This window comes from Cherax quadricarinatus, chromosome 21, assembly GCF_038502225.1.
Source record: "Cherax quadricarinatus isolate ZL_2023a chromosome 21, ASM3850222v1, whole genome shotgun sequence".
Classification (NCBI taxonomy): Eukaryota; Metazoa; Arthropoda; class Malacostraca; order Decapoda; family Parastacidae; genus Cherax; species Cherax quadricarinatus.
In genome coordinates, this window is record NC_091312.1 from 13,584,184 (window position 1) to 13,611,683 (window position 27,500).

The 27,500-nt window shown below is 45.2% G+C and overlaps 1 protein-coding gene across 3 annotated transcripts in view; it reads right to left on the reverse strand.

Moving 5' to 3' along the window:
- The window catches only part of LOC128689004 (protein O-mannosyl-transferase TMTC2-like), a 384,274-nt gene that overhangs the window by 27,465 nt on the left and 329,309 nt on the right, over nt 1-27,500 (reverse strand). For all 3 annotated transcript variants that reach the window (XM_070087231.1, XM_070087234.1, XM_070087233.1), the window contains exons 7-8: nt 25,832-26,076; nt 3,886-4,026 (exon numbers count right to left, since the gene is read on the reverse strand). In XM_070087231.1, coding sequence (XP_069943332.1) covers nt 3,886-4,026; nt 25,832-26,076 — 386 coding nt within the window. The remainder of the gene's footprint in view (nt 1-3,885; nt 4,027-25,831; nt 26,077-27,500) is intronic.

The following is a 27,500-nucleotide window of genomic DNA, read 5'->3' on the forward strand; positions in this document are numbered from 1 at the left end:
AGAAATCAATTAAGCCGGTGACTAAGAGGTAAAGGGCGGAGCTTGGAGCATCGACACGACTACTACAAGCACAACTAGGTAAGTACATACAAGTACACACTCGTACACACATCCACACTCACACGCACACTCACACACGCACACTCAGGCGCACCCGCGCGCACCTGCGCGCACCCGCGCGAGACCAACCTACCGTAACTGAATGTTTTTATTATTTGCTAAAGCAACGGTGTGAATATCAACCGCAATCGAACAAGCTAATGTGACTCTTATCTAAGCTAATCTCTTTACCACTGCATCTCTCTCTCTCTCTCTCTCTCTCTCTCTCTCTCTCTCTCTCTCTCTCTCTCTCTCTCTCTCTCTCTCTCTCTCTCTCTCTCTCTCTCTCTCTCCCTCCCTCTTGCCCTTTTTTCTCTCTCGGGTTCTTGCTTCAGTCCTTCAAGAACCACCTCCATGAATCCTGCAAAGCAGCAGCCCTGTTAGTCATTACTTAACACCCCAGGTAAGATACACTTTGGATCCCCTTCTATGATTATCTTCTTGAATACTCTATTGCGATGTTTCTTTTATAATAGAATATTTGAAGAATTCTATGAAAACAAGTCAAGTGTCTTTATTCAGCGTGCTTATGTCTTGTTGAGCCCTGAGGTAGGACGACGTAGAGTTCCTAAAAGTTAATCAAAATATTCTACGAGCTCGGAACGACCTCCAGGTAGACTCCAAGTAGTTCATTTATCATCTCTGTAACCAGCCCGTCCTGCAGTTAGAATAATAACATTCTAAGGAACTGCCATAACATTATGTCAGCAGTAGCAGACTGAATCGCCCTCCTCTGGTATTTCGTTATTAGTGGTTAACTGTTGGTGAATATAGGATAATTGATGTTTATCCAGTATAACCGAACCTAAGTTGGTATACCCAGACTAAGAGGACTCTCAAAATCTCAATGACTGATTTAAAAGCCTGAGTACACAAATTGCCTGGGTAAGAGCGAGTCTGAAGGATTCTTTGTTATTCTAACATCGAGACTGAGATTCAACTTAACCCTTATGGCATGGCACCCAAGGAGCTCTTTTATGGTAGTGTAAAAACCCATACAGGAACATCCTTAGAGTAAGATACCAGAAGAGCTTCCTAGGAGGGGGAAGGGGGTGCATGTTGATATGACGGGACAGAAGGAGTAGGAGTGTCGGCAGGCTGGGATAAGGACCTGTGTCTCCGACCAGGGATAAAGATCTACAAGAAAACCCAATTTAAAGCCTTGATTCAGGGATTCTCAAGAGAGGTGAGTCGCCAATGTAGTTGTGTTTCTGTTGTGTTGTGTTCCGCCTCTTGTGTTCTGCCACTTGTGTTACACTTGTTTTTTACCCCCTTCAAATGTACTGAGTTACCGCCACTTCTGTTGTGTTCCACTGGTGTTCTTGCCACACAGCTCGTGTGTTATGCTGCCAACAGCAGCATAACACACGACCTTTGTATTTCCTGAGGAACTGATATGAAGATGTTTGGATGCTGTATAATTTCCTCATGGAAATCCTATTTTTTTCGGCTATTCATGATTTCTAATTTATTGAAAAGCGTATATAATTTTCTACAGCATTTTGGAGCCATTAGCGGCATCTTAAAAAAGTTTTAAAGTTGAGGTTTCTTGACTCATTATGAGGCTTCTTCGGGGGTTTATCAATTGTTTTAGAAACCCCAGTAAAACCTTTCCCCAGGAAAAAAATTTCTTGGTCCTACAACTAATTTTAAGACCGTGTTTGCAATATTTTTTTTTTGTATATTTAAAAAATATATCCTTTACAGTTTCTCAGTGTCTCGACTATACCAGAAGTTCTTTATAAAATGATCCTAAGCGCTAAATCCTTGTGGGTTTAGAGCTTAGCTATGATTATAATAAGCCAAGAGTTTTCTACAATTTTAAAGGTGAAAAATAATTCCAACAACTACCAAAAAAAAGAGGAAGAGGGGGCTTTTCCGAAGCCTTTTCAGACTCCAGATACTTGGAGTTTTCGAAAACAAGGTTTACCCGGAGTCCTGCACTCGGTAAAGTGATTTCCAGTAACGAATCCAGCGGAAGTTGTTTAGTGAGTTTAGTCCAACTAATCAGAGGGAAACCGATGACTTCGGGAATGAACTCGGGGGATTTCTTAGAGTGTAACTGATCCGCTAGTGGATTATCAATTCAAACTAGATCCAATATTAAAGGATCATTTCATGACTGATCCACAGGTGACTGGTCAGCCCCTGATCTACACTCAAGTAACTAGTTAAGTAGAGATTAATCCACATTGGCAATTAGCTAATCGGCGAGTAACCCACAAGTAACCGATCTATTATTGATCAGTATGCAGGTGATTGACCAATGAGTTCCCCTTCCACAAATAATTAATCAATTGATTATTCTGTACCTGGTTGACCAGCTGCTTATTAACGCACGTTTAATAATTAGCCTCAGCAATAATCAAAAACGTTTCCAAGTGGCACTACTTAAAACGTTTGAGTGATCAAGATAACAGCTCAGCGATCGCAATCATTAGGAGACATTGATACAATCAGAAGATAAAAGACATTGTGGTGGCAACTGACTGATGTTGCCGTATGCGGTTCTCTGTTTATTTGCAAAAGGAACAGTGCTGGAAAGGTTCTAAAGACAAGTAAATAAACATGGAACAATTAATATAGCTAGTTAAATAGTAAGAACAATGTAACTAATGAATCGAGGAAATAAAAGTTTGTCTGTCACTTGTTTTACCTTGGAATCAGTATTCTTGAAAACAACAGACAGACGGCAGACAGGTAAACCAGCCGACGGAGAAACAAACTGATAGCAAGATAGAAGGGATAATTAGCAGACAGATTAATAGGAAGAGAGAGACATGAAGGATAATTGACAAAGAGGTGGGATAAACGACAGAGAAATAGTCAAAGAGAAAAACATAATACACTTATGCAACACATGGGAATCTTTATAGAAGAAACGTTTCGCCACACAGTGGCTTCATCAGTCCAATACAAAGTAGAAGTGGGTAAGGAGAGTAGAAGTTTGAGGTAATCAGTCCCTCAACCTGGAATCGATGTGTTCAGTCCATCACTCTTGTAGGAAGTGCAGCACAGGGCCAGAGAGGTGGCTTATATACTGCGGTGAGATGAGTTGAAGCAGGAGGAGGCGGGATCACAGTGGGACCTGCCACTAGTGTAAGTAGGTCGTCGTCCAAAGGTTGGGCAAGCGTTGAAGTCTTTGTACCAAGATCCTATGATGTTGCAGTGTCTGACAGATGTGATGAATGGTTTTGAAAACCGACAAGTTGAAGAATTGAGACACCTATGCAACACATGGGAATCTTTATAGAAGAAACGTTTCGCCACACAGTGACTTCATCAGTCCACTTCTACTCTCCTTACCCACTTCTACTTTGTATTGGACTGATGAAGCCACTGTGTGGCGAAACGTTTCTTCTATAAAGATTCCCATGTGTTGCATAAGTGTCTCAATTCTTCAACTTGTCGGTTTTCAAAACCATTCATCACACAGAAAAGCATAAGATAATAATTCACAGACAAGCTGACAGTCGAATTAACCGGACAATCAGAGAGAGAAAAAAAAAACAGAAATACTTCAACCTTACTCCGAGGACTAAACGGATACCTGGCTCAGGTATCTCCCGGTAGTCCTAAGATATCAAACAGGTAACCAAGCAACTAATTGATAATGGCAAAACAAGAACCAACTATTCAACCAACCATGCGGTTGATCAAATTTATCACTAAACAACTAAACAGTGAATCCACCAGTAAGACCTCCAGATTAATTGTTGACTAACCAAGCAACGAATACACCCAGCAAGCCATGAAAACAGCCTGCGGCCAAAGCTACTGACTCACCATCTTCGCCAGGAGCTTCCCGTAGGTGAGGTGGGCAGGCACGTGGTCTGACTTTACCCTCAGCGCCTGCAGGTACCACCGCTCAGCTTCCTCCAAGTTCTCAAGCTTGAAGAACGCCTCTCCCAGCATATTGTATAGACTCTGTTGGAGAAAAAAGGGAATAGATTATTACACTGGGTCCAGAAGGTAATTACAAGGTGTTTGCAAAGATTAATACAATGTATTACCTAGAAATCTGTTATTAAACAAATCTGTGTTTAGGATTGTGTGTGTGTGTGTGTGTGTGTGTGTGTGTGTGTGTGTGTGTGTGTGTGTGTGTGTTTGTGTGTGTGTGTCTGTGTGTCTGTGTGTGTCTGTGTCTGTGTGACTGTGTGTCTGCGTGTGTGTCTGTGTGTGTGTATGTGTGTGTGTATGTGCATCTGTGTGTCTGTGTCTGTGTGTGTCTGTGTGTCTATATGTATATTTATATTTAATTGCCAAGCTGAGTTTCTATGTTTCGTTCTAGCTCTTGGGACCTCCCTCGTGTGTTAGATGACGCGTTCCAAAAATAACTTGAAACTGATTTTTCTTGAGTCCCTTACACACTCACACACACACACACACACACACACACACACACACACACACACACACACACACACACACACACACACACACACACACACACACACTAATTATGTGGGCAGGAACTCCTTCACTAGCCTGACTCTCCTTGCAACATGGCCACGCCAGAAAGTTGACTAGATCCAGATTTAAGTCAATGGAGAATTAAGTCAATGAAGATTAAAGTGTGGCAATGATGCCTGGTGGCCAGCTGGTGACTCATGAGTCGCTGAGACGGAAGGCTGATGGACAGCTGGTGACTCATGATTCACTGGGATAGAGGGATGGTGGACATTCTCATTCGTCTCTTAGTTATACTCCATTGTGTAGAGCTGGTAGCCTTCCCTCGCTCTCTCTCTCTCTCTCTCTCTCTCTCTCTCTCTCTCTCTCTCTCTCTCTCTCTCTCTCTCTCTCTCTCTCTCTTTCTCCCACCCTTTCAGCGTTTCACTTTCTCCCTGACCTAAATCTCTCTTCTCTGTTTCTCTTATCCTACCTCCTCTTCCCCTCTCGATTTCCCTTTCGTCCTTCCTTCCACATTCTTCCCCCTCCCCCCACAGATACTTATCTGATTATGAACGGAAACATGACAAATTAAACTCAAGTTACTAAGTTTATTTAGTCACAGGTACACATAAGTAGTTATTATACAGGTTAATTATCTAGAATAACTCAAAAAGGATCAGACAAGGTGACTTATTACCATATACACTCAACGTACATAGGGATCAATGTTAGGAGAAAATCACGGAGAAAAAAAAAGGGATAGCAGAGACAATAAAAAGAAGAAGAGGTTTGAGAATGAATATGTAATGATACGAAGGAAATCACAGCGGTGTTTCAACAACTTGTGCAGCTGTGATGATGGTGTCCTGTGAACGACCGAGTCATCAGTTACTTAGGCAAACAATCTGGGTTAGCAGAGAGTGCAGATGACACTGGATTCAAAAGTTTGTATACAGTGAACGATCTCTCTCTCTCTCTCTCTCTCTCTCTCTCTCTCTCTCTCTCTCTGTCTGTGTAACAGGATTTGCTTTAATCGCCCCTTTTAAGGATTAATGTATTCTCAACTGGCGGAGCACGATGACACGCAGCCATAATGACCTCCATGCAGCCAAATAGGCTTTAAACTTAATTAACCAAAATACTGTATCAATGAATTACTAAGGAAAAGAAGAAAAAGGGTGATGGTTATGGGAGGAAGAAGGATGAAAGGTGACTGGAGGACCGTGACGAGTGGAGAGCAACAAGTATCAGTACTGCTGTATGTATGTAAATGATATATGTAAATGATGTGTCAGAGGTAAATGAGACATATATATCACTGTTTGTGAGCGATGTAAAGATGGTGAGACGTATATGAACGTGAGTAGACAGAGGACCCAGGAGGGTCTGTACAGACTGCAGGAGTGGCAAGGTGAATGGCTGCTGGATTTCAACCTCAGCAAGTGCATAGTTATGAGTACAAGAGAAGGAGAGAGACGATTTAACACTGAAAATTTATCGCCTGGGAGTAAAAAGGTGAAGCACAAAACAAGGTGAGGGATCCAGAGGTACATGTGTTACAGATCACAGCACCAGACACGCAGCTCAGCCCAGTAACTTCAACAGCATGTGCAAGACTGGCCAACCTTTACAAGCTTAACAATAGTCATTCGAGTATGCAGCACCAGCGTGGAGCCCAAAGACATTTGCGATAAGAACAGTTCCCGAGCTGAAAGAACTACCCTATGAGGAGACACTTGAGTACCTTGGCAGACCAGAAAAGCAGAAGGGACATGATCGTGATGTACAAAATACTCAATGCCTTAGAGGGCGAATACGGATAGAACACTGGAAACCCAAATAAAAGTTTGAGGCACAAACAGACATACGGTTAACTGATAACCGGATACAAAGTAATTAACGAGGACAACCGGCTGAGAGACAACCGAACATTCTATGTTCACACACACATCTCGTTTCCCCCCCGCTCTCTCTCTCTCTCTCTCTCTCTCTCTCTCTCTCTCTCTCTCTCTCTCTCTCTCTCTCTCTCTCAAAGCTTTGAAATTCCACCCACAAAATAAAATTCTGCTATGTATTACATTCATTTGAGACCGCTAAATCCGTAGGGGTGAACCAGGTTTGATCTAAGGAAGGGTACTTCCTCGATATCAAGGCACCTCCCCTCCTTTCCCTTGATATAAACATTACTTGATAACCTGCCATTTACATCATCGCTAATAAGACACTGATAACCCCTTGCGTTATCTTAGAGCAGACAACTGATGAATGCCCTGCGTTATCTTAACACAGAAAACGGGACGTTTAACGCCTGTTACCCTGTCGTGGATCCGGAATAATGCAGACACTTTGTTGACAAGCGGATACATGGAGGAGGTGATCAAGTTAATGTGTTTGATGTGTCGGTGGGAAGCGCAGGATGTGTGGAGCGGTCGTGGGATGTGCTGGGAGGGCTGCAGCCATGTCTGAAGTGATTGTAAGATGTGTGGAGTGGTCGTGGGATGTGCTGGGAGGGCTGCAGCCATGTCTGAAGTGATTGTAAGATGTGTGGAGTGGTCGTGGGATGTGCTGGGAGGATTGCAGCCATGTCTGAAGTGATTGTAAGATGTACAGGGATGTGTGGAGTGGTCGTGGGATGCAATGCGATATTCTGAGTTGTTCTGAGATGCGCTGATATATACCGAAATGTGCTGGGATGTGTTGTAATGTTCTGGGATGTGCTGCAACGAGCAGAGATTCATGGGAACAGTGAAAAAAAAAACCGAGGCCAAAAGAAGGTTCATAGATTGCGAAAATAAGGATTGAAAAAGAAGAAAGGGGAGAAAGGGAGAAATAGAAGATAAGGAGAATGGAGAAATTGAGAGAAGAACAAATAGAGAAAAGGAGAAAGGAAGCTGGGAGTGGGCGGTAGACTGCGCAACAACGTGACGGAAGGATCTACAAACACGCAGCGGTTACATTCTCATTTGCACAAATAAACCTGCAGAATTAACTTGTAGAATAAACCATTCCACCTTTCTGTTCATTCCCACTCCTCTACCATTCCCTTCCCTCACCATTCCCTCCACGATTCCTTCCTCACCATTTCACCCCTCCCCACCACTATCCCCATACCATTATTACTACCATTCGCCATCTCTCACAATTCTCCAACCAATCGTCTTCCACACACCCTCACCCACACACCATTCCAACCACCAAATCCACCTCAATCACCCTTTCCCCCTCTTCTACCAATCCTCCTCCTCCCCCCCCCAGACCACCCTCTCCTCCCTCCCTCCCCCTTTGCGCCTCACCCTTACATTAAGACCAATAAAAGCCTTTTAACAGAGGAGGGGAAAAAAAGGCCAGCAATAATAACCAAGGCAAAGACAGTGTAGCCAATTGCCTGGTCGAGTTATTACCATGCAAATTAAGGAAGCAGAAGCCACGAGACCGGCCAATCAGCGTCTTCGCTGATATGGTAACGACTGTTTAAGTTTCCGATGGGCATTTAGGGGCGAAGAGAAGCTGATTGTGTTGCCTTTATCCCTTTAATCGAGTGTTTGGTTGGTTATATACATAAAGCTTTTTTTGGGGTAAGTGTGCTTGGGTGGGTGGCGTGGTGGGTGGTTGTGTAGTTGACTGGGAGGGTGAGTGGGTGGGTGGTTGTGTAGGTGACTGAGAGGGTGAGTGGGTGGGTGGTTGTGTAGGTGACTGGGAGGGTGAGTGGGTGGGTGGTTGTGTAGGTGACTGAGAGGGTGAGTGGGTGGGTGGTTGTGTAGGTGACTGGGAGGGTGAGTGGGTGGGTGGTTGTGTAGGTGACTGGGAGGGTGAGTGGGTGGTTGTGTAGGTGACTGGGAGGGTGAGTGGGTGGGTGGTTGTGTAGGTGACTGGGAGAGTGAGTGGGTGGTTGTGTAGGTGACTGGGAGGGTGAGTGGGTGGGTGGTTGTGTATGTGACTGGGAGGGTGAGTGGGTGGGTGGTTGTGTAGGTGACTTGGAGGGTGAGTGGGTGGTTGTGTAGGTGACTGGGAGGGTGAGTGGGTGGGTGGTTGTGTAGGTGACTGGGAGGGTGAGTGGGTGGTTGTGTAGGTGACTGGGAGCGTGTGTGGGTGGGTGTGTAGGTGCCTGGGAGGGTGTGTGGGTGGGTGGTTGTGTAGGTGACTGGGAGGGTGAGTGGGTGGGTGGTTGTGTAGGTGACTGAGAGGGTGAGTGGGTGGGTGGTTGCGTAGGTGACTGGGAGGGTGAGTGGGTGGGTGGTTGTGTAGGTGACTGGGAGGGTGAGTGGATGGTTGTGTAGGTGACTGGGAGGGTGAGTGGGTGGGTGGTTGTGTAGGTGACTGGGAGGGTGAGTGGGTGGTTGTGTAGGTGACTGGGAGGATGATTGGGTGGGAGGTTGTGTAGGTGACTGGGAGGGTGAGTGGGTGGGTGGTTGTGTAGGTGACTGGGAGGGTGAGTGGGTGGGTGGTTGTGTAGGTGACTGAGAGGGTGAGTGGGTGGGTGGTTGTGTAGGTGACTGGGAGGGTGAGTGGGTGGGTGGTTGTGTAGGTGACTGAGAGGGTGAGTGGGTGGGTGGTTGTGTAGGTGACTGGGAGGGTGAGTGGGTGGGTGGTTGTGTAGGTGACTGGGAGGGTGAGTGGGTGGGTGGTTGTGTAGGTGAGTGAGAGGGTGAGTGGGTGGGTGGTTGTGTAGGTGACTGGGAGGGTGAGTGGGTGGGTGGTTGTGTAGGTGACTGGGAGGGTGAGTGGGTGGTTGTGTAGGTGACTGGGAGGGTGAGTGGGTGGGTGGTTGTGTAGGTGACTGGGAGAGTGAGTGGGTGGTTGTGTAGGTGACTGGGAGGGTGAGTGGGTGGGTGGTTGTGTAGGTGACTGGGAGGGTGAGTGGGTGGGTGGTTGTGTAGGTGACTGGGAGGGTGAGTGGGTGGGTGGTTGTGTAGGTGACTGGGAGGGTGAGTGGGTGGGTGGTTGTGTAGGTGACTGAGAGGGTGAGTGGGTGGGTGGTTGTGTAGGTGACTGGGAGGGTGAGTGGGTGGGTGGTTGTGTAGGTGACTGGGAGGGTGAGTGGGTGGGTGGTTGTGTAGGTGACTGGGAGGGTGAGTGGGTGGGTGGTTGTGTAGGTGACTGAGAGGGTGAGTGGGTGGGTGGTTGTGTAGGACACTGGGAGGGCCAGTGGGTGGGTGGTTGTGTAGATGACTGGGAGGATGAGTGGGTGGGTGGTTGTGTAGGTGACTGGGAGGGTGAGTGGGTGGGTGGTTGTGTAGGTGACTGGGAGGGTGAGTGGGTGGTTGTGTAGGTGACTGGGAGGGTGAGTGGGTGGGTGGTTGTGTAGGTGACTGGGAGAGTGAGTGGGTGGTTGTGTAGGTGACTGGGAGGGTGAGTGGGTGGGTGGTTGTGTATGTGACTCTGAGGGTGAGTGGGTGGGTGGTTGTGTAGGTGACTGGGAGGGTGAGTGGGTGGTTGTGTAGGTGACTGGGAGGGTGAGTGGGTGGGTGGTTGTGTAGGTGACTGGGAGGGTGAGTGGGTGGTTGTGTAGGTGACTGGGAGGGTGAGTGGGTGGGTGATTGTGTAGGTGACTGGGAGGGTGAGTGGGTGGGTGGTTGTGTAGGTGACTGGGAGGGTGAGTGGGTGGGTGGTTGTGTAGGTGACTGAGAGGGTGAGTGGGTGGGTGGTTGCGTAGGTGACTGGGAGGGTGAGTGGGTGGGTGGTTGTGTAGGTGACTGGGAGGGTGAGTGGATGGTTGTGTAGGTGACTGGGAGGGTGAGTGGGTGGGTGGTTGTGTAGGTGACTGGGAGGGTGAGTGGGTGGTTGTGTAGGTGACTGGGAGGATGATTGGGTGGGTGGTTGTGTAGGTGACTGGGAGGGTGAGTGGGTGGGTGGTTGTGTAGGTGACTGGGAGGGTGAGTGGGTGGGTGGTTGTGTAGGTGACTGGGAGGGTGAGTGGGTGGGTGGTTGTGTAGGTGACTGGGAGGGTGAGTGGGTGGGTGGTTGTGTAGGTGACTGGGAGGGTGAGTGGGTGGGTGGTTGTGTAGGTGACTGGGAGGGTGAGTGGGTGGGTGGTTGTGTAGGTGACTGGGAGGGTGAGTGGGTGGGTGGTTGTGTAGGTGACTGGGAGGGTGAGTGGGTAGGTGGTTGTGTAGGTGACTGGGAGGGTTTGGCTAATTGACAGTTTTTTTTTTTTTTTTTTTGAGGAAGTGGGTTGGTGGGAGGTTGAGAGGGTGGGTGGGACGTTGAGTGGGCGGGTGGGTGTTTGAGAGGGTGGGTGGGAGGGTAGGAGGTTGTTAATATGTAATAAATTGAGACTCGTTACATCAACCAAACACACACACACACACACACACACACACACACACACACACACACACACACACACACACACACACACACACACACACACACACACACACACACACACGCACACACACACACAAAGAAGTATACAGCAAGAAACAGCATGGAGCCACACCACTTAGTAAAAGTCCAAAAAAGCGGGGCCCAGGAACTAGTGCTCAACCCTATCAAGCACAACTAGGTGAGTACATGCATACACAGTCAACCAACAATCAAATGGAACCAAGTTCGATTATCGACCTGGCAGAGAAGTGTCTGTAAATTCTCTTAACATTTACTTCCCTTGTTGTGGGTAACAGCAAAGTTTGGGTAGGTATCTGCATAGTGTGGATTTTTAACAGCATAGTATGGGTATGTAACTGCATAGCATGGGTAAGTAACTGCATAGTGTGGGTTTTAACAGCATAGTATGGGTAGGTAGCTGCATAGTGTGGGTATGCAACTGCATAGTATGGGTAAGTAACTGCATAGTGTGGGTAGGTAACTGCATAATGTGGGTAGGTAACTGCATAGTGTGGGTAGGTAACTGTATAATGTGGGTAGGTAACTGCATAGTGTGGGTTGATAACTGCACTGTGTGGGTAGGTAACTGCAAAGTGTGGATAGGTAACTACATAGTATGAGTAGGTAACTCCAAAGTGTGGGTAGGTAACTGCATAGTGTGGGTAGGTAACTGTATAGTGTGGGTAGGTAACTGCAAAGTGTGGGTAGGTAACTACATAGTGTGGGTAGGTAACTGCATAGTGTGGGTAGCTAACTGTATAGTGTGGGTAGGTAACTGCAAAAAGGCAACTGGAAATAGGTAAACACATAGAGATAATCTCCTCAGATAACGTAGATTCGGTTAACGAATCATAAATTCCGTGTTAAATACGATAAAACGGAGTTTTATCGAATATAATAATAACTGATTATTATTATTCTTATTATTATCATTATTATTATTATTATTATTATTATTATTATTATTATTATTATTATTATTATTATTATTTTGTTATTGTTGGGTAGGTACACTCTGTAGTTACATATTGTAGTTACAGAATGTAGCTACATTTCGTACCTACATTCTCTAGTTATATTCTGTAGGTATATCTTGTAGTTACATTCTGTAAGTACATTCTGTAAGTACATTTTGTAGGTACATTCTGCAGGTACATCCTGTAGGTACATCCTCGCCAACAGTACCGTTGAAAGATTCTCTCTCTCTCTCTCTCTCTCTCTCTCTCTCTCTCTCTCTCTCTCTCTCTCTCTCTCTCTCTCTCTCTCTCTTTTTTTTTTTTTTTTTTACACAGGGTTTGACAAGGTTAAGGATCCCTAGCTTTATTGACAAGCTATTTACAGGTTAAGGATTCCTAACTTTATTGGCAAGCTAAGAGCTGTTACCTACATCAGCTCATTTGAAAGCATTTTTATTGTTAAGAGACATTCAAGTAGGGAATAGGATGAAGTTGGAGCCATCTTTGGGCCAGCATTTTCATTTGATCAACTGACTTTATCTCGTTGACATCATTATGCTGTACGAATGTGTTCCATACTCGAGTCATCCTGGGTATGTATGATCTCAGATGGAGTGATGTTTTGGAGAAGTGTACAGCCAGAGTGAAGTTGCTGCTTTCTGCCCGTCTTGTGGCATAAAAGCTTGTTTCACGCTGTCCTCGAAGTGGATCCAAGTGTGGTAATTTGACAATATTGGCCTTGTACATAACAGTAAGGCCACCCACATTCCTCCTATGTTGAAGGCTCTGCTGAAATGACAGATCTATCCAGGATGGGTCCAGGCGAGAGATGAGACGTCTTGCTCTGTTCTCTACTCTGTCAAGCAGTCGCAGATGAGAGGGGGGGGCAGGCAAACCAAGAAAGTGGAGCATACTCAAGGTGTGAGCTTACTTGCGCCTCGTACAGAATCTTGCAACCCCTACTGTCAAGCAGATGCGAGATACGGCGAAGTGCTGTAAGCTTCCTGGCTGCCTTGTTTGCAAGATTTACAACATGGTTCTTCATGGTTAGTTTGGAGTCAAATTTCACCCCAAGGATATCAACTTCTTCTCCAGGTGCCAACACCCTCCCATTCATCCTTACTACTGCACCAGCATTACCATCATGGTGCCTAGAGACGATCATCATTTGCGTTTTCTCAGGTGCAAATGTTACTTGCCATTTATTTCCCCAAGCTGATATAGCTCTCAGCTGGTGATTGATGTAGCTTAGAGCAGGTGGCATTTCTTCTCTTGGATAAGCGAATGTCAGTGTACAGTCGTCTGCATATGCATGTGATTCTGGGATGAGATGAAGAAGGTCGTTGAAGTAGACATTCCATAACAATGGTCCCAGCACGCTTCTTTGTGGAACACTTGCCCCAATAGGATGTCTTGCTGATTCCGTTCCATTGATTACTACACTTAGAGATCTACCATGAAGGTAATCACTTAGGAGACATAGCGTAGAGCCTGCAATTCCCAGTGCTTGAAGTTTTGCTAAGAGGCCCTGGTGCCTCTCTCTCTCTCGCCCTCTCTCTCTCTCGCCCTCTCTCTCTCTCGCCCTCTCTCTCTCTCTCTCTCTCTCTCTCTCTCTCTCTCTCTCTCTCTCTCTCTCTCTCTCTCTCTCTCTCTCTCTCTCTCTCTCTCTCTCTCTCTCTCTCTCTCTCTCTCTCTCTCTCTCTCTCTGTTAACCGTTGTTAAGCCTCCGGTCCTCCACACATGTACTGATAACTTTGACTGGAAACTCAATTAAAAATACAATATCCAAAGTTAATGATCTGTTAACATAATAGGACCTGGATAGCTAGGGATAATAAGTCAATTAACATCAAATTATCCATCTATCCCACCCAGAAAGAACAAAAAGAAAAAACCGTCTCTATGTTGATATGTTGTTAAATTCTCTGTCCCCCCCCCTCCTCCCCGCTTCTTAAAAAAATAAATCCTACCGATAACAAATGCTAACACGCAATCGGTCCGCATAAGCAAGAGGCTTAACCGATGCTAATGAGTTAGCTAAATGTAAAAAGGTGTCCGGATAAAGGTGTCCGGATAACGGCGAGACTCATTCGATGCTAATAATCCGGTTTAGGGAAGATGATAGAGATAGATCGTGAATAATTGTGGTATCCACCGTGGATGGCAGGCCGGGGCGAGTGGCCGGTATCTGATAACTTTCGGGGTAAGGAGTCCGGATACCGGTGAACTATGATCGGTTACGGAGGTGAGTATATATATATATATATATATATATATATATATATATATATATATATATATATATACTATATATATATATATATATATATATATATATATATATATATATATGAAGGAGGGGTGTTAATGTTGCAGTTTAAAAACTGTAGTGTAAAGCACCCTTCTGGCAAGACAGTGATGGAGTGAATGATGGTGAAAGTTTTTCTTTTTCGGGCCACCCTGCCTTGGTGGGAATCGGCCAGTGTGATAATAAAAAAAAATAAATATATATATATATATATATATATATATATATATATATATATATATATATATATATATATATATATATGTGTGTGTGTGTGTGTGTGTATGTGTGTGTGTGTGTGTGTGTATGTGTGTGTGTATGTGTGTGTGTGTGTGTGTGTGTGTGTGTGTGTGTGTGTGTGTGTGTGTGTGTGTGTGTGTGTGTGTGTGTGTGTGTGTTTAAAGGGATAAAGGGGAGCTGTTATCGGATTTCAGTGAGTAAAAACGGATACGAGGGAAAGTGCGTTTCGGATAAGAGTGAAGGATGTTCGGATACGGGTGAAACGTGTTCGGCTAAGAGTTAAAAGTGTTCAAATTCGAGCGAAATTTGATCGGATACTGTTAAACCGTTTTCTTATACTGTGGAAACATTCGGATACGAGTGAAACGTGTTCCGATAAGAGGGAAACATGTCCGTATACAAGAAAAATATATGTACTTCAATACCAGTGAAAAATACACTCTTCGCTGATGAATAATATCCGGTTGACGATGAATAATATCCGGTTGACGATGAATAATATCCGGTTGACGATGAATAATATCCGGTTGACGATGAATAATATCCGGTTGCTGAAACAAATTATTGTATATACTGTGTGGACAATATTTATGTACTTGTATAAATATTCGGATAAGAGGATAGGTGTTCGGATACAAGGATCGGTGTTCGAACACAAGGAACAGCATTCGGAATGAAAAATAATTAAAAAATAATAATTAAAAATGTTCAGAAACTGAGAACCTCAGTTTCAGAATAAACTGGCAGGTTCTAGCAGCCATAGTGATGATCGTGTGGTTCTGAACGTTTCCTGGTTACGTTCGACCGATATCGTGTCTAATGTAACGTGACTTGAAGCGACTTGAGCTTGACCTCGCATGGGCCAGTAGGCCTTCTGCAGTGTTCCTTCGTTCTTATGTTCTTATGTTCTTATGTTGACCTGGTGTAATGTAAACTGACCTGAACTTACTTAACCTGACCTAAGGGATTAATATCTTTGATATATAGCCTATAGCCATCCTATGGGGGTAGTCACTCCATAGCATCCTATGGGGTAGTCACCCCATAGCCATCCTGTGGGAGTAGTCACCCCATAGCCATCCTGTGGGGGTAGTCACCCCATAGCCATCCAGTAGGGGTAGTCACCCCATAGCCATCCTGTGGGGGTAGTCACCCCATAGCCATCCTGTGGGGGTAGTCACCCCATAGCCATCCTGTGGGGGTAGTCACCCCATTGCCATCCAGTAGGGGTAGTCACCCCATAGCCATCCTGTGTGGAAGAGGGTGGATAAAAGATCCCAGACGCGCGCACACACACACACACACACTGATATAAAACCATAACACAGACACTCGTCACAGTAAACAATTAGAAAGAGCGTTGGAAATCTGACGAGTTAAGGACAACAAGACACAATACCGTGACTGGAACAATACACGAATAACCAGCACATGGGAGAGAGAAGCTAACGCCGACGTTTCGGTCTGACTCGGACCATTGGTGGTCCAGGTCGGACCGAAACGTCGTCATAAGGTTTTCTCTCCAGTGTTCGGGGTATTTGTGTATCTGGCGAATAATTTGGTGCTGGAAAGTACGCTGTGTACTCGTCATTTTATCCTATACTGTACTTATTGTGCTGTGTACTTGCTGTACTCATTGTGTGTACTCGTTGTACTCATTGTGTGTACTCGTTGTACACATCATGCTGTATACTCACTGTACTCATCATGCTGTGTACTAGCTGTACTCATCATGCTGTGTACTCGCTGTACTCATGCTGTGTACTCACTGTACTCATCATGCTGTGTACTCGCTGTATTCATCATGCTGTATACTCACTGTACTCATCATGTTGTATACTAGCTGTACTCATCATGCTGTGTACTCGCTGTACTCATCATGCTGTGTACTCACTGTATTCATCATGCTGTATACTCACTGTATTCATCATACTGTGTACTCGCTGTACTCATCATGCTGTGTACTCGCTGTACTCATCATGCTGTGTACTCGCTGTACTCATCATGCTGTGTACTCGCTGTATTCATCATGCTGCATACTCACTGTACTCATCATACTATGTACTAGCTGTACTCATCATGCTGTGTACTCGCTGTATTCATCATGCTGTATACTCACTGTACTCATCATGCTATGTACTAGCTGTACTCATCATGCTGTGTACTCGCTGTATTCATCATGCTGTATACTCACTCTACTCATCATGCTATGTACTAGTTGTACTCATGCTGTGTACTCGCTGTACTCATCATGCTGTGTATTCATACTTAGTTTGCGGTACAGTGAGTAATTATTATTCATTTTTATGATGGTTAAGAAAATACTCGAGAGAATTTTAAGGAAAATCCCATTTATCCCCTGAATGTTGTGTTTGGCTAATGAAAAGTATATTTATGAGTTTTGTCGTTTAAAGGTGAAGAATATGCCAGAGTATACTTGATTAAAGCCCTGACGGAGGATATATCCCGTGATGAAGGTATATTATGGGTGATTCTTAACTCTGACGCTGACTGGGAGAGTGATTAGCCGCTGCTAGTGGTGGTGGTGGTGGTGGTTGGTGGTGGTGGTGGTGGTGGTGGTGGTTGGTGGTTGGCGGTGGTGGTAATTGTTGTGGTGGTGGTGGTTGTTGTTAGTGGTGGTGGTGGTGGTGGTTGTTGTTGTTGGTGGTGGTTGTTGCTTTTGTTGGTGGTTGTTGTTAGTGGTGGTTGTTGTTGTTAGTGGTAGTGGTGGTTGTTGTTGGTGGTGGTGGTTGTTGTTGGTTGTTGTTGTTGTTGATGGTGGTGGTGGTTGTTGTTGGTGGTGGTGGTGATTGTTGTTGGTGGTGGTTGTGGTTTTTGTTGTTGTGGTGGTGGTGAGTGTTGTGGTTTTTGGTGGTTGCTGTTGGTAGTGGTGGATAGTGATGGTGGTTAGTGATGGTGGCTAGTGATGGTGGTTAGTGTTGGTAGTAATGGTAGAGGTTAATGGTGGTAGTGGTTAGTGATGGTGGTTAGTAGTGGTGGTGGTGCTGATTAGTGGTGTTCGTCGTGGTAGTGATGGTGATGGTGGTGCTAGTGGTGATGGTGGTAGTGATCGTGCTAGTGGCGGTGGTGGTGGCGGTGGTGCTGGTTAGTGATGATGGTTAGTGATGGTGGTTAGTGGTGGTTGTTAGTGATGGTGGTTAGTGATGGTGGTTAGTGAAGGTAGTGATGGTGGTTAGTGATGGTAGAGGTTAATGGTGGTGGGTTTTAGTGATGGTGGTTAGTGGTGGTGGTGGTGGTGATGGTTAGTGGTGGTGATTAGTGATGGTTGTTAGTGATGATGGTTAGTGATGGTGGTTAGTGAAGGTGGTGATGGTGCTAGTGGTGGTGGTGGTGGTGGTAGTGGTGGTGCTACCCAAGATGGCAGTAAGGTTGGCGACCCGCTGAAGCTCCACTATTATTTCCATTCTGGGAGGGGCGGAGGGGCCTAACCCCCGGCCCACGCCCATGCTAAACCCACTCATTGATTTATAAGTCCCAGGTGTCAATTTTGCTTGTCCTAGGGTGCGGGATAAGGTGTTATGAATTAATCATATGTAATCATCAACAATGTTGGGTGTGGCGCTGGAGAGGCGTAACCCACAAAACAAGGAACCACGGCAATTGCGACCCTTGTGGGCGGTTGGGAGAGGGGCGGAGGGGTTGGGCGGAGGGCGGGCGTGGGTTGCGTGCGTGAGGTGCGGCGGGGACGTGTCACTTGATGGCGTGGACTGAAGACAACGTGGAGTGTCATTAAGCACTGTCACCAGACTATGATAAGAGAAGCCAGCCCTGCCCACCATGCCAAGGTCATGTGTGTGTGTGTGTGTGTGTGTGTGTGTGTGTGTGTGTGTGTGTGTGTGTGTGTGTGTGTGTAAAACCTGCCACTTCGTATGTAGCTCTGCTGGGGGTGTGGGTGGTGATGGTGGTGGGGGTGGTGGTGATGGTTTTGGTGATGGTGGAGAGAGGGGAATAATTGTAGATGAATGGTTCAGAGGGGAATAATTATCGTAGATTTCCTATTATTACTGCTTTTCTCTCCAGACTGATGAGTGTGTATTTAACATACACACACACACACACACACACACACACACACACACACACACACACACAACAGAGAATACTTGACAGGAAGGAAACAATGAGTTAGGTTAGGTTAGGTTAGGTTAGGTAAGGTTCGTCAGGAAACAGGACAAATGTTTCCTGACGCGGGTCTTAGTCAGATGATGACCCGCCTTTGGAGCTTTTGGTCATCTGACCGAGGCCTTCCGCTGGCTTACCGGTCCACCCCTTTAAAAATTATGGTCATTTATAACCTTCCAAAAATAAAAAGGAAGAAAAAAGTGATGTAGGAAACAATGAATGATGGTACGTGACGAAGTGTCAGAGTGGGGGGGGGGGCCTGTGACGAGTGGGGTTCCACAAGATTCAGTCCTATGGCCGGTTCTGTTTGTGGTATATGTGAATGACATGACAGAAGGGATGGATTCAGTGGTATGTCTGCTTTCAGTCGATGTGACACTAATCCGGAGAATACAAGTGGATGAGAATCAGGGAGGAATAAAGAGTGATCTGGACAGCCTGCAAGCCTGGTCTAACAACTGGCTCCTGGAGCTTAACACAGTATGCAGCACCAGTATGGAAACCACACCTGGTTAAGCACGTCAAGAAATTAGAGAAAGTTCAAAGGTTTGCAACAAGACTAGTCCCAGAGCTAAGGGGTATGTTCTACGAGGATAAGTTAAGGGAAATCAACCTGATGACACTAGAGGACTGGAGGGATAGTGGACACGATTACGACGTATAAAATACTGAGAGGAATTGACAAGGTAGATAGGGGCAGGATGTTTCAGAGATGAGACAGCAACCATCGGTCACAACTGGAAGCTGAAAACTTCCAGGAACTGTTAGGAACTGTTTCTTCAGTCAATAGAATTGTCAGGAAGTGTAACTATCCGGAGTGATATAGGGGGAGGGGGAGGATCCGTACATAGTTTTAAGAAGAGATACGATAAAGCTCAGAAAGTGGATCTAGTAGCGACCAGCGAAAAGGCAGGGCCAGTATCTGTGACTCGACCCCTGCAACCACAAATAGTTGAGTACAAATAGGTGAGTACACACACACACACACACACACACACACACACACACACACACACACACACACACACACTAGTAGCAATCAGTGAAGAGGCGGGGCCAGGAGCTGAGTCTTGACCCCTGCAACCACAATTAGGTGAGTACAGTTAGGTGAGTACACACACACACAGACACACACACTCACAGTTAATGAGGTTCAACTATGCATAACAACTAAAACAACTAGAAGAGGAATGGGGATGCAGAGGAGATATGATCACAACGTAAAGGTACTCAGTGACAATGATAGGGAGGAGACAGACAGACTCAGTGACACAGATGGACTCTGCACACTCAGAGAAGCAACACAAGTTAGGAAGAACCTTAATGAGAGAGTAGTGCAGAGAGAAAACTTCAGAACTTCAGCATGAGGAAAGAGGAAGAACTTCAGAACTTCAGCATGAGGAAAGAGGAAGAACTTCAGAACTTCAGCATGAGGAAAGAGGAAGAACTTCAGAACTTCAGCATGAGGAAAGAGGAAGAACTTCAGAACTTCAGCATGAGGAAAGAGGAAGAACTTCAGAACTTCAGCATGAGGAAAGAGGAAGAACTTCAGAACTTCAGCATGAAGAAAGAGGAAGAACTTCAGAACTTCAGCATGAGGAAAGAGGAAGAACTTCAGAACTTCAGCATGAGGAAAGAGGAAGAACTTCAGAACTTCAGTGTGAGGGGTGGGGGGAATTAACAGGAAGATCAGTGTGAGGAAAGTGAAAAAAGAATTTAATGTGAGGGAAAACGAAGAGACAGCAGTAACAACAAGGAGGTCTTGTAGATGTCCTCTGAACCAAGATTCCATTATGATGCAGTGTCTGACAAGTTGTGCAAGAAAGGTATAAAATACCGACAATATTGTCGGTATATTATACCTTTCTTACACAACAACAAGGAGGTTGACACCATCCACTCTGCTACTCAAGAGAGTGGTTACGACGCGGGCCCGGGAGCTGGAGTTCGACACCGGTACCTTAAGACCAACACCAAATGTTCAGTTTTCACGGAGATGCTTTCCATGTATGTTTCCCTTGCTGGATTTCGTCCTTACAGGTGATTCAGATTTGTTCACTCTATTCTGATATAGAATTAGATGTGTTGTAGAAGTGTTCAGCTGCTGGGCAATAGGGTTAAACTCTCTCTATGTGAACTTCGATATAGGCCTGTGAAATAGAGCCAGATCCAATTAAGAATGGGATACGATCCTCCTCCTTTCGTGTAGCATGCGTCTCTCCTATTAAAAGAGCAGACCAGAATTTTTATGAGATTCCCCGAACCCACAGCTCATATACGAGCCTCTGTGGCGGCTTTTTCAACTTTCTCCAATTCCTCATTATCGCTGTGGTCTGTCTGTCTGTCTGTCTGTCTGTCTGTCTGTCTGTCTCTCTGTCTGTCTCTCTGTCTGATCGTGTGTCTGTCTGTTCGTCTGTCTCTCTCTTTATACACAGGATTTTGCAAGGTGAAGTTAAGGTTCCTAACTTTATTTACAAGCTAGGAACTGTTACCTACATCAGTTCATATTTCTCTCTCTCTCTTCATCCCCCCTCTCTCTCTCTCTCTCTCTAACCCAAGAAAAGAGAGCCCGAGCAAGCAAACACCGAACGAACACCTCATATACGACCCTCTGTGGCGTCTTTTTTTCCCTTTATCCAATTCCCTATTATCGCTGTGCTCTCTCTGCCTATCTGTCTGTCTATCTGTCAGTCTGTCTTTCTCTCTCCCCTCTCTCTCTCTCTCTCTCTCTCTCTCTCTCTCTCTCTGTCTCTCTCTCTCTCTCTCTCTCTCTCTCTCTCTAACCCACGAGAAGAGAGCCAGAGCAAGCAAACACACTCATGCCTAATATAGACTAATTACGGGAGGCGACGATAGCCAGCAAATCATTAAGCAAGTCCAGATGTACTCCAAGCCGATAAGAGTCCAACACGCCTCTGTATCCTCCCTAATGTGCCACGATCAACGCCGCTCTGAAACACTGAAGGAAGCCCCAGAATCATTTCCTAGCGATGAGGAAGGCTGATAGAGGTACCGAGTGGGGGAGCAAAACAGTCATTTCTCCGAGTGTGGGGACTACAATCAACGGCACTTAGGCAAATTGAAGAAGCTGGAATTCTGTTAAGCCAGTGATTAAAACCCATGATAGCCGGCCAGGTAGGTTTGACGGGGTGTTTGTATGTGTGTCCGGTAGCAATTAGAGGTTGGAGTAATATCTGGACTACTGTGTTTGAGAGAGAGAGAGAGAGAGAGAGAGAGAGAGAGAGAGAGAGAGAGAGAGAGAGAGAGAGAGATAGAGAAAGGGAGGATTAAGGTACATTTGAAAACAAATAAAATACCCACAGACAGAGGAATACAAAAGTACCTAAGCTCTCTCTCTCTCTCTCTCTCTCTCTCTCTCTCTCTCTCTCTCTCACTTAAGGTCGACCTTGCAAGAGTGACGTTTGTATCGTAATGCAACATTTCTTAACGTGCAAATATTGCACACTGAAGAACTTGGCGTACTACCCAGTGGGAGTAACATCTACCCAGTGGGAGTAACATCTACCCAGTGGGAGTAACAACTACCCAGTGGGAGTAACATCTACCCAGTGGGAGTAACATCTACCCAGTGGAGGAACATCTACCCAGTGGGATGAATATTTACCCAGTGGGGAACACCTACCCAGTGCAGGAACACCTACCCAGTGGGAGGAACACCTACCCAGTGGGGGACTAACCTACCCAGTGGGGTACATCTACTCAATGGTGTCCCACCTACCAAGTGGGGGAACACCTACTCACTCTAGAGAACATCTACCCTGTGGGGGAACACCTGCCCAGTGGGGTAATATCTACCCAGTGGGAGAACACCTACCCAGTGGGATAACACTTACCCAGTGGGGGTTCCACCTACCCAGTAGGGGAACACCTACCCGGTGAGAGAACACCTACCAAGCGGGGGGAACATCTACCAGTGGAGGAACACCTTTCCAATGAGGAACACCTATCCAGTGGGGAAACAAATACCCAGTGAGGAGAACATCTACCCAGTGAGGGAACACCTACCCAGTGACGGAACACCTACCCAGTGAGGGAACACCTACCCAGCGGGGGAACATCTACCAGTCGAGGAACACCTTCCCAATGAGGAACACTTATCCAGTGGGGGGAACAAATACCCAGTGGGGAGAACATCTACCCAGTGAGGGAACACCTACCAAGTGAGGGAACACCTACACAGTGGGGGAACATCTACCCAGTGGGGGAACACCTACCCAGTGAGGGAACACCTGCCCGGTGAGGGAACACCTACCCAGTGAGGGAACACCTACCCAGTGAGGGAACACCTACCCAGCTGGGGGAACATCTACCAGTGGAGGAACACCTTCCCAATGAGGAACACCTATTCAGTGGGGGGAACAAATACCCCGTGGGGAGAACATCTACCCAGTGAGGGAACACCTACCAAGTGAGGGAACACCTACCCAGTGGGGGAACATCTACCAAGTGAAGGAACACCTACCCAGTGGGGAAACACCTACCCAGCGGAGGAAACATCTGCCAGTGGAGGAACACCTTCCTAATGAGGGATACCTATCCAGTGGGGGGAACAAATACCCAGTGGGGAGAACATCTACCCAGTGAGAGAACACCTACCCAGTGAGGGAACACCTACCCAGTGAGGGAACACGTACGCAGTGAGGGAACACCTATCCAGTGAGGAAAAACCTACCCAGTGAGGGAACACCTACCCAGTGAGGGAACACCTACCCAGTGAGGGAACACCTACCCAGTGAGGGAACACCTATACAGTGAGGGAACACATACCCAGTGAGGGAACACCTACCCAGTGAGGGAACACTTACCCAGTGAAGGAACACCTACCCAGTGAGGGAACACTTACCCAGTGAGGGAACACCTACCCAGTGAGGGAACACCTACCCAGTAAGGGAACACCTACGACCCACAGCTCATCACACAATGGATCAGTGTTATTAGCCTCACAGTGTTATTATTCTCACAGTGTTATTATCCTCAGTGTTATTATTCTCACAGTGTCATTATTCTCACAGTGTTATTATTCCCACAGTGTTATTATCCTCACAGTGTTATTATCCTCACAGTGTTATTATCCTCACATTGTTATTATTCTCAGCGTTATTATCCTCACAGTGTTATTATCCTCACAGTGTTATTATTCTCAGTGTTATTATCCTCACAGTGTTAGTATTCTCACAGTGTTATTATTCTCACAGTGTTAATATCCTCACAGTGTTATTATCCTCACAGTGTTATTATCCTCACAGTGTTATTATTCTCACAGTGTTATTATCCTCACAGTGTTATTATCCTCACAGTGTTATTATTATCACAGTGTTATTATCCTCAGTGTTATTATTCTCACAGTGTTATTATTCTCACAGTGTTATTATTATCACAGTGTTATTATCCTCAGTGTTATTATTCTCACAGTGTTATTATTCTGACAGTGTTATTATCCTCACAGTGTTATTGTTCTCACAGTGTTATTATCCTCACAGTGTTATTATTCTGACATTGCTATTATTCTCACAGTGTTATTATTCTCACAGTGTTATTATTCTCACAGTGTTATTATTCTCACAGTGTTATTATTCTCACAGTGTTATTATTTTCACAGTGTTATTATCCTCAGAGTGTTATTATTCTCACAGTGTTATTATCCTCACAGTGTTATTATCCTCACAGTGTTATTATTCTCACAGTGTTATTACCCTCACAGTGTTATTATTCTCACAGCGTTATTATCCTCACAGTGTTATGATCCTCACAGTGTTATTATTCTCACAGTGTTATTGTCCTCACAGTGTTATTATCCTCACATTGTTATTATCCTCACAGTGTTATTATTCTCACAGTGTTATTATCCTCACAGTGTTATTATTCTCACAGTGTTATTATCCTCACAGTGTTATTATCCTCACAGTGTTATTATTCTCACAGTGTTATTATCCTCACAGTGTTATTATTCTCACAGTGTTATTATCCTCACAGTGTTATTATCCTCACATTGTTATTATCCTCACAGTGTTATTATTCTCACAGCGTTATTATCCTCACAGTGTTATGATCCTCACAGTGTTATTATTCTCACAGTGTTATGTTCAGTGATGCGCTAAATCGGAAGACTCGTACTGAGCCCGGGGGGGGGGGATAAGAAGTAAACGAAGTTTAATCCGACGAAAAGCGGAACAGCACTTTTGCCATGGATAAAGATCTCTCACAGAGATTACGACACTGTTGCCATGCTTAGAGGACGCTGCTCCTCAGTATAACGCTGCTCCTCAGTATAACGCTGCTCCTCAGTATAATGCTGCTCCTCAGTATAATGCTGCTCCTCAGTATAACGCTGCTCCTCAGTATAACGCTGCTCCTCAATATAATGCTGAATTCGCATGTTACAAATTTTACTGAAACCAGGATTTAGGTAGTGCGACGAAGAGACAGAAGAAGATGGGGTCCAGGAGCTGGATGGTAGGGTGAGCTCCGCAGGCTGGGAGGAGTGGATGACCGTCGTACACGGAGGCTGAGCAAGTGAAGGATACCAGCTGATGATACCTGTGTTGTATTGTGTCTATCTGATCCCTCCCGCCTGCATATTGATTCTAGTCTCGTGTGTATACATATATATATATATATATATATATATATATATATATATATATATATATATATATATATATATATATATATATATATATATATATATATATAATATATATATATATACCTTATCTCAACAATATGATCTTTGAAGGGGTTAAGAGTTTGAGCAATTGTTTATATAACACCAAAACTGTAGCTGGTGATGAAGGCTGAAGTAGTTAGATGATACCTGGTCAGCCAGTTACTTGTGTTGCTGTAATATCACTTTGAAACTGACTTAGTATAAAGGAAGACAACTTAGTTAATGTCATTAAATTTAGGCTTTCTGTAAATTGACGTAGTATATGTATTCACGGTTCTTTCAGCCATTATTATTATAATCAAGGGGAAGCGTTAAACCCGTAGGATTATAGTCTTTCAGCCAGATTACCCAGCAAAGGCGACGCAATATTGGTTTTATTATTTTGATAAGAGTATACACACCGATGTCACTTAGTGTATATACGCTGAGAGACATTTAAATCCCTAATTTAAGGATTAATTATTCATGGCCAGTGGTTACCAAGCATATTACAGCAGCTATAATGATCCTCGTGTACTGACTTAGTAACCAAATTCTCTTAATCATTGTGAAAAAGGAGCTATTGCAGATACCGAAACGAGTAGATAAAGAGATACTATGAATAATCAGTAACTGTGGGAACAGAGTAGTATGGATGCTGTGGCTCAGGATGTCAAAATGTAAACACCAGTACCTTACCTGAGGCTGGTAGTGAGAGGGCATCCTCTCGACGGCTTCCTGATAGACGCTGATGGCTCTCTCGAAGTGGCCATCGTCAGCGTAGAGGCGACCCAGGTTGAAGAGCGCCGAGATCTTCGTGGACTCGTGAGTTCGAGGATCCTTGAGTCCTGAGCCGTCTAGCTGCGAGCAGTGACGGTAGACCTCGGCAGCCTCGGCCCTCTGTCCCATTAGACCTAGCACCAGACCCATGTTGAGGTGCGCCACTGGTGGTAGGGGAGGGAAACAGAGAGACCAGTGTTAGGAAGGGGGGGAAAGGAGGGAGGGAGGGAAATAGATGTTAGAAAGGAGGGAAGAAGGGAGGGAGGGAAGTAAATATATATTAAGGAGGAGGGAATAGAGGGAAGAAGCGAGTACAACATAGAAATTAGTTTTAGGAAAGTAAGAAGTACGGAGTGAAGCGGAGAGACCAGTGTTATGGAGGAAGGGAAAGCAGAGGGACCAATATTACGAGGTGAGGGATGAGGGAACGGAGGCAGGGAGTGAGGGAGGGATACATGGAAGTATGCCAAGTGTTAGGAAGTTTTACAGCCTTATTGATAACATGAGAAATAAACTATTCCTAAATGTTACAGCTGCAGTTTATGCTGTGACACTTGTTGTAGTGCGTGTAATGATCTAAACCTCACAAGTTTGCGTTTATATAGAATTCTTTACAAATGCATTTGGACACAAAACGTCACCAGAGTTCTGGTAAGAAGACGGCAATAATGGAACCAGTAAAATTATGTTTAATGAATATTCCAGATTATTTAAATAAACAAGATAACAAAAGGAAGAGAGAGAGAGAGAGAGAGAGAGAGAGAGAGAGAGAGAGAGAGAGAGAGAGAGAGAGAGAGAGAGAGAGAGACAGAGACAGAGACAGAGACAGAGACAGACAGACAGACAGACAGACAGTGGCAACATGCAGACCCCATCAACTTCCTAATGGAAAATATTGACTCCCTTCTGCTACAACACAACTGTCAACATATCATAATTGTTGGTGACCTCAACCAACACCTTATACAGAGGAACTTTGATGACCTTCTTGCAGTATTTAACATGAGAAACTTTGTTGATTTCCCTACTCACATCTCTGGCTCCTCCCTTGACCCAGTAGTGAGTGATCAGGCAGAAGGCATAGTCGCTTGTCAACCCCTCGGCTACGTTGGATCGTCTGACCACAAGGCTGTTTTTACGACACTTAAGATCCCAACGGAACGAGGTGAGGAGTCCACACGCACAACCTGGCTATGGGAAAGAGGTAATTGGCCAGCCCTTTGCTCTGAGCTCGCCACCACCGATTGGAATGCTCTTCTCCAAGGGGATGTTGACAACCAAGTGAAAGCCTTCACTGGACACATCTTTAATCTACAACAAGAACACATTCCTCACCGGCAATATGTGACGAAGCCTACAGATCAGCCTTGGTTCGGCTTTCGTTGTAGAGAGGCTGCTACTGGTAAGTACAAAGCATGGCGAAGGTATAAGAGACATCCTACCACCTATAACAGGAACTTGCACAGGCAAGCCTGTAGGCATATGGGTGATGTTCAAAAGTGGGCCATTGCTAAATGGGAGGTGGACACTAAAAGAAAGCTAGCATCAGTTAGGGTAGGCTCCAAAACCTGGTGGTCCCTGGTCAAGG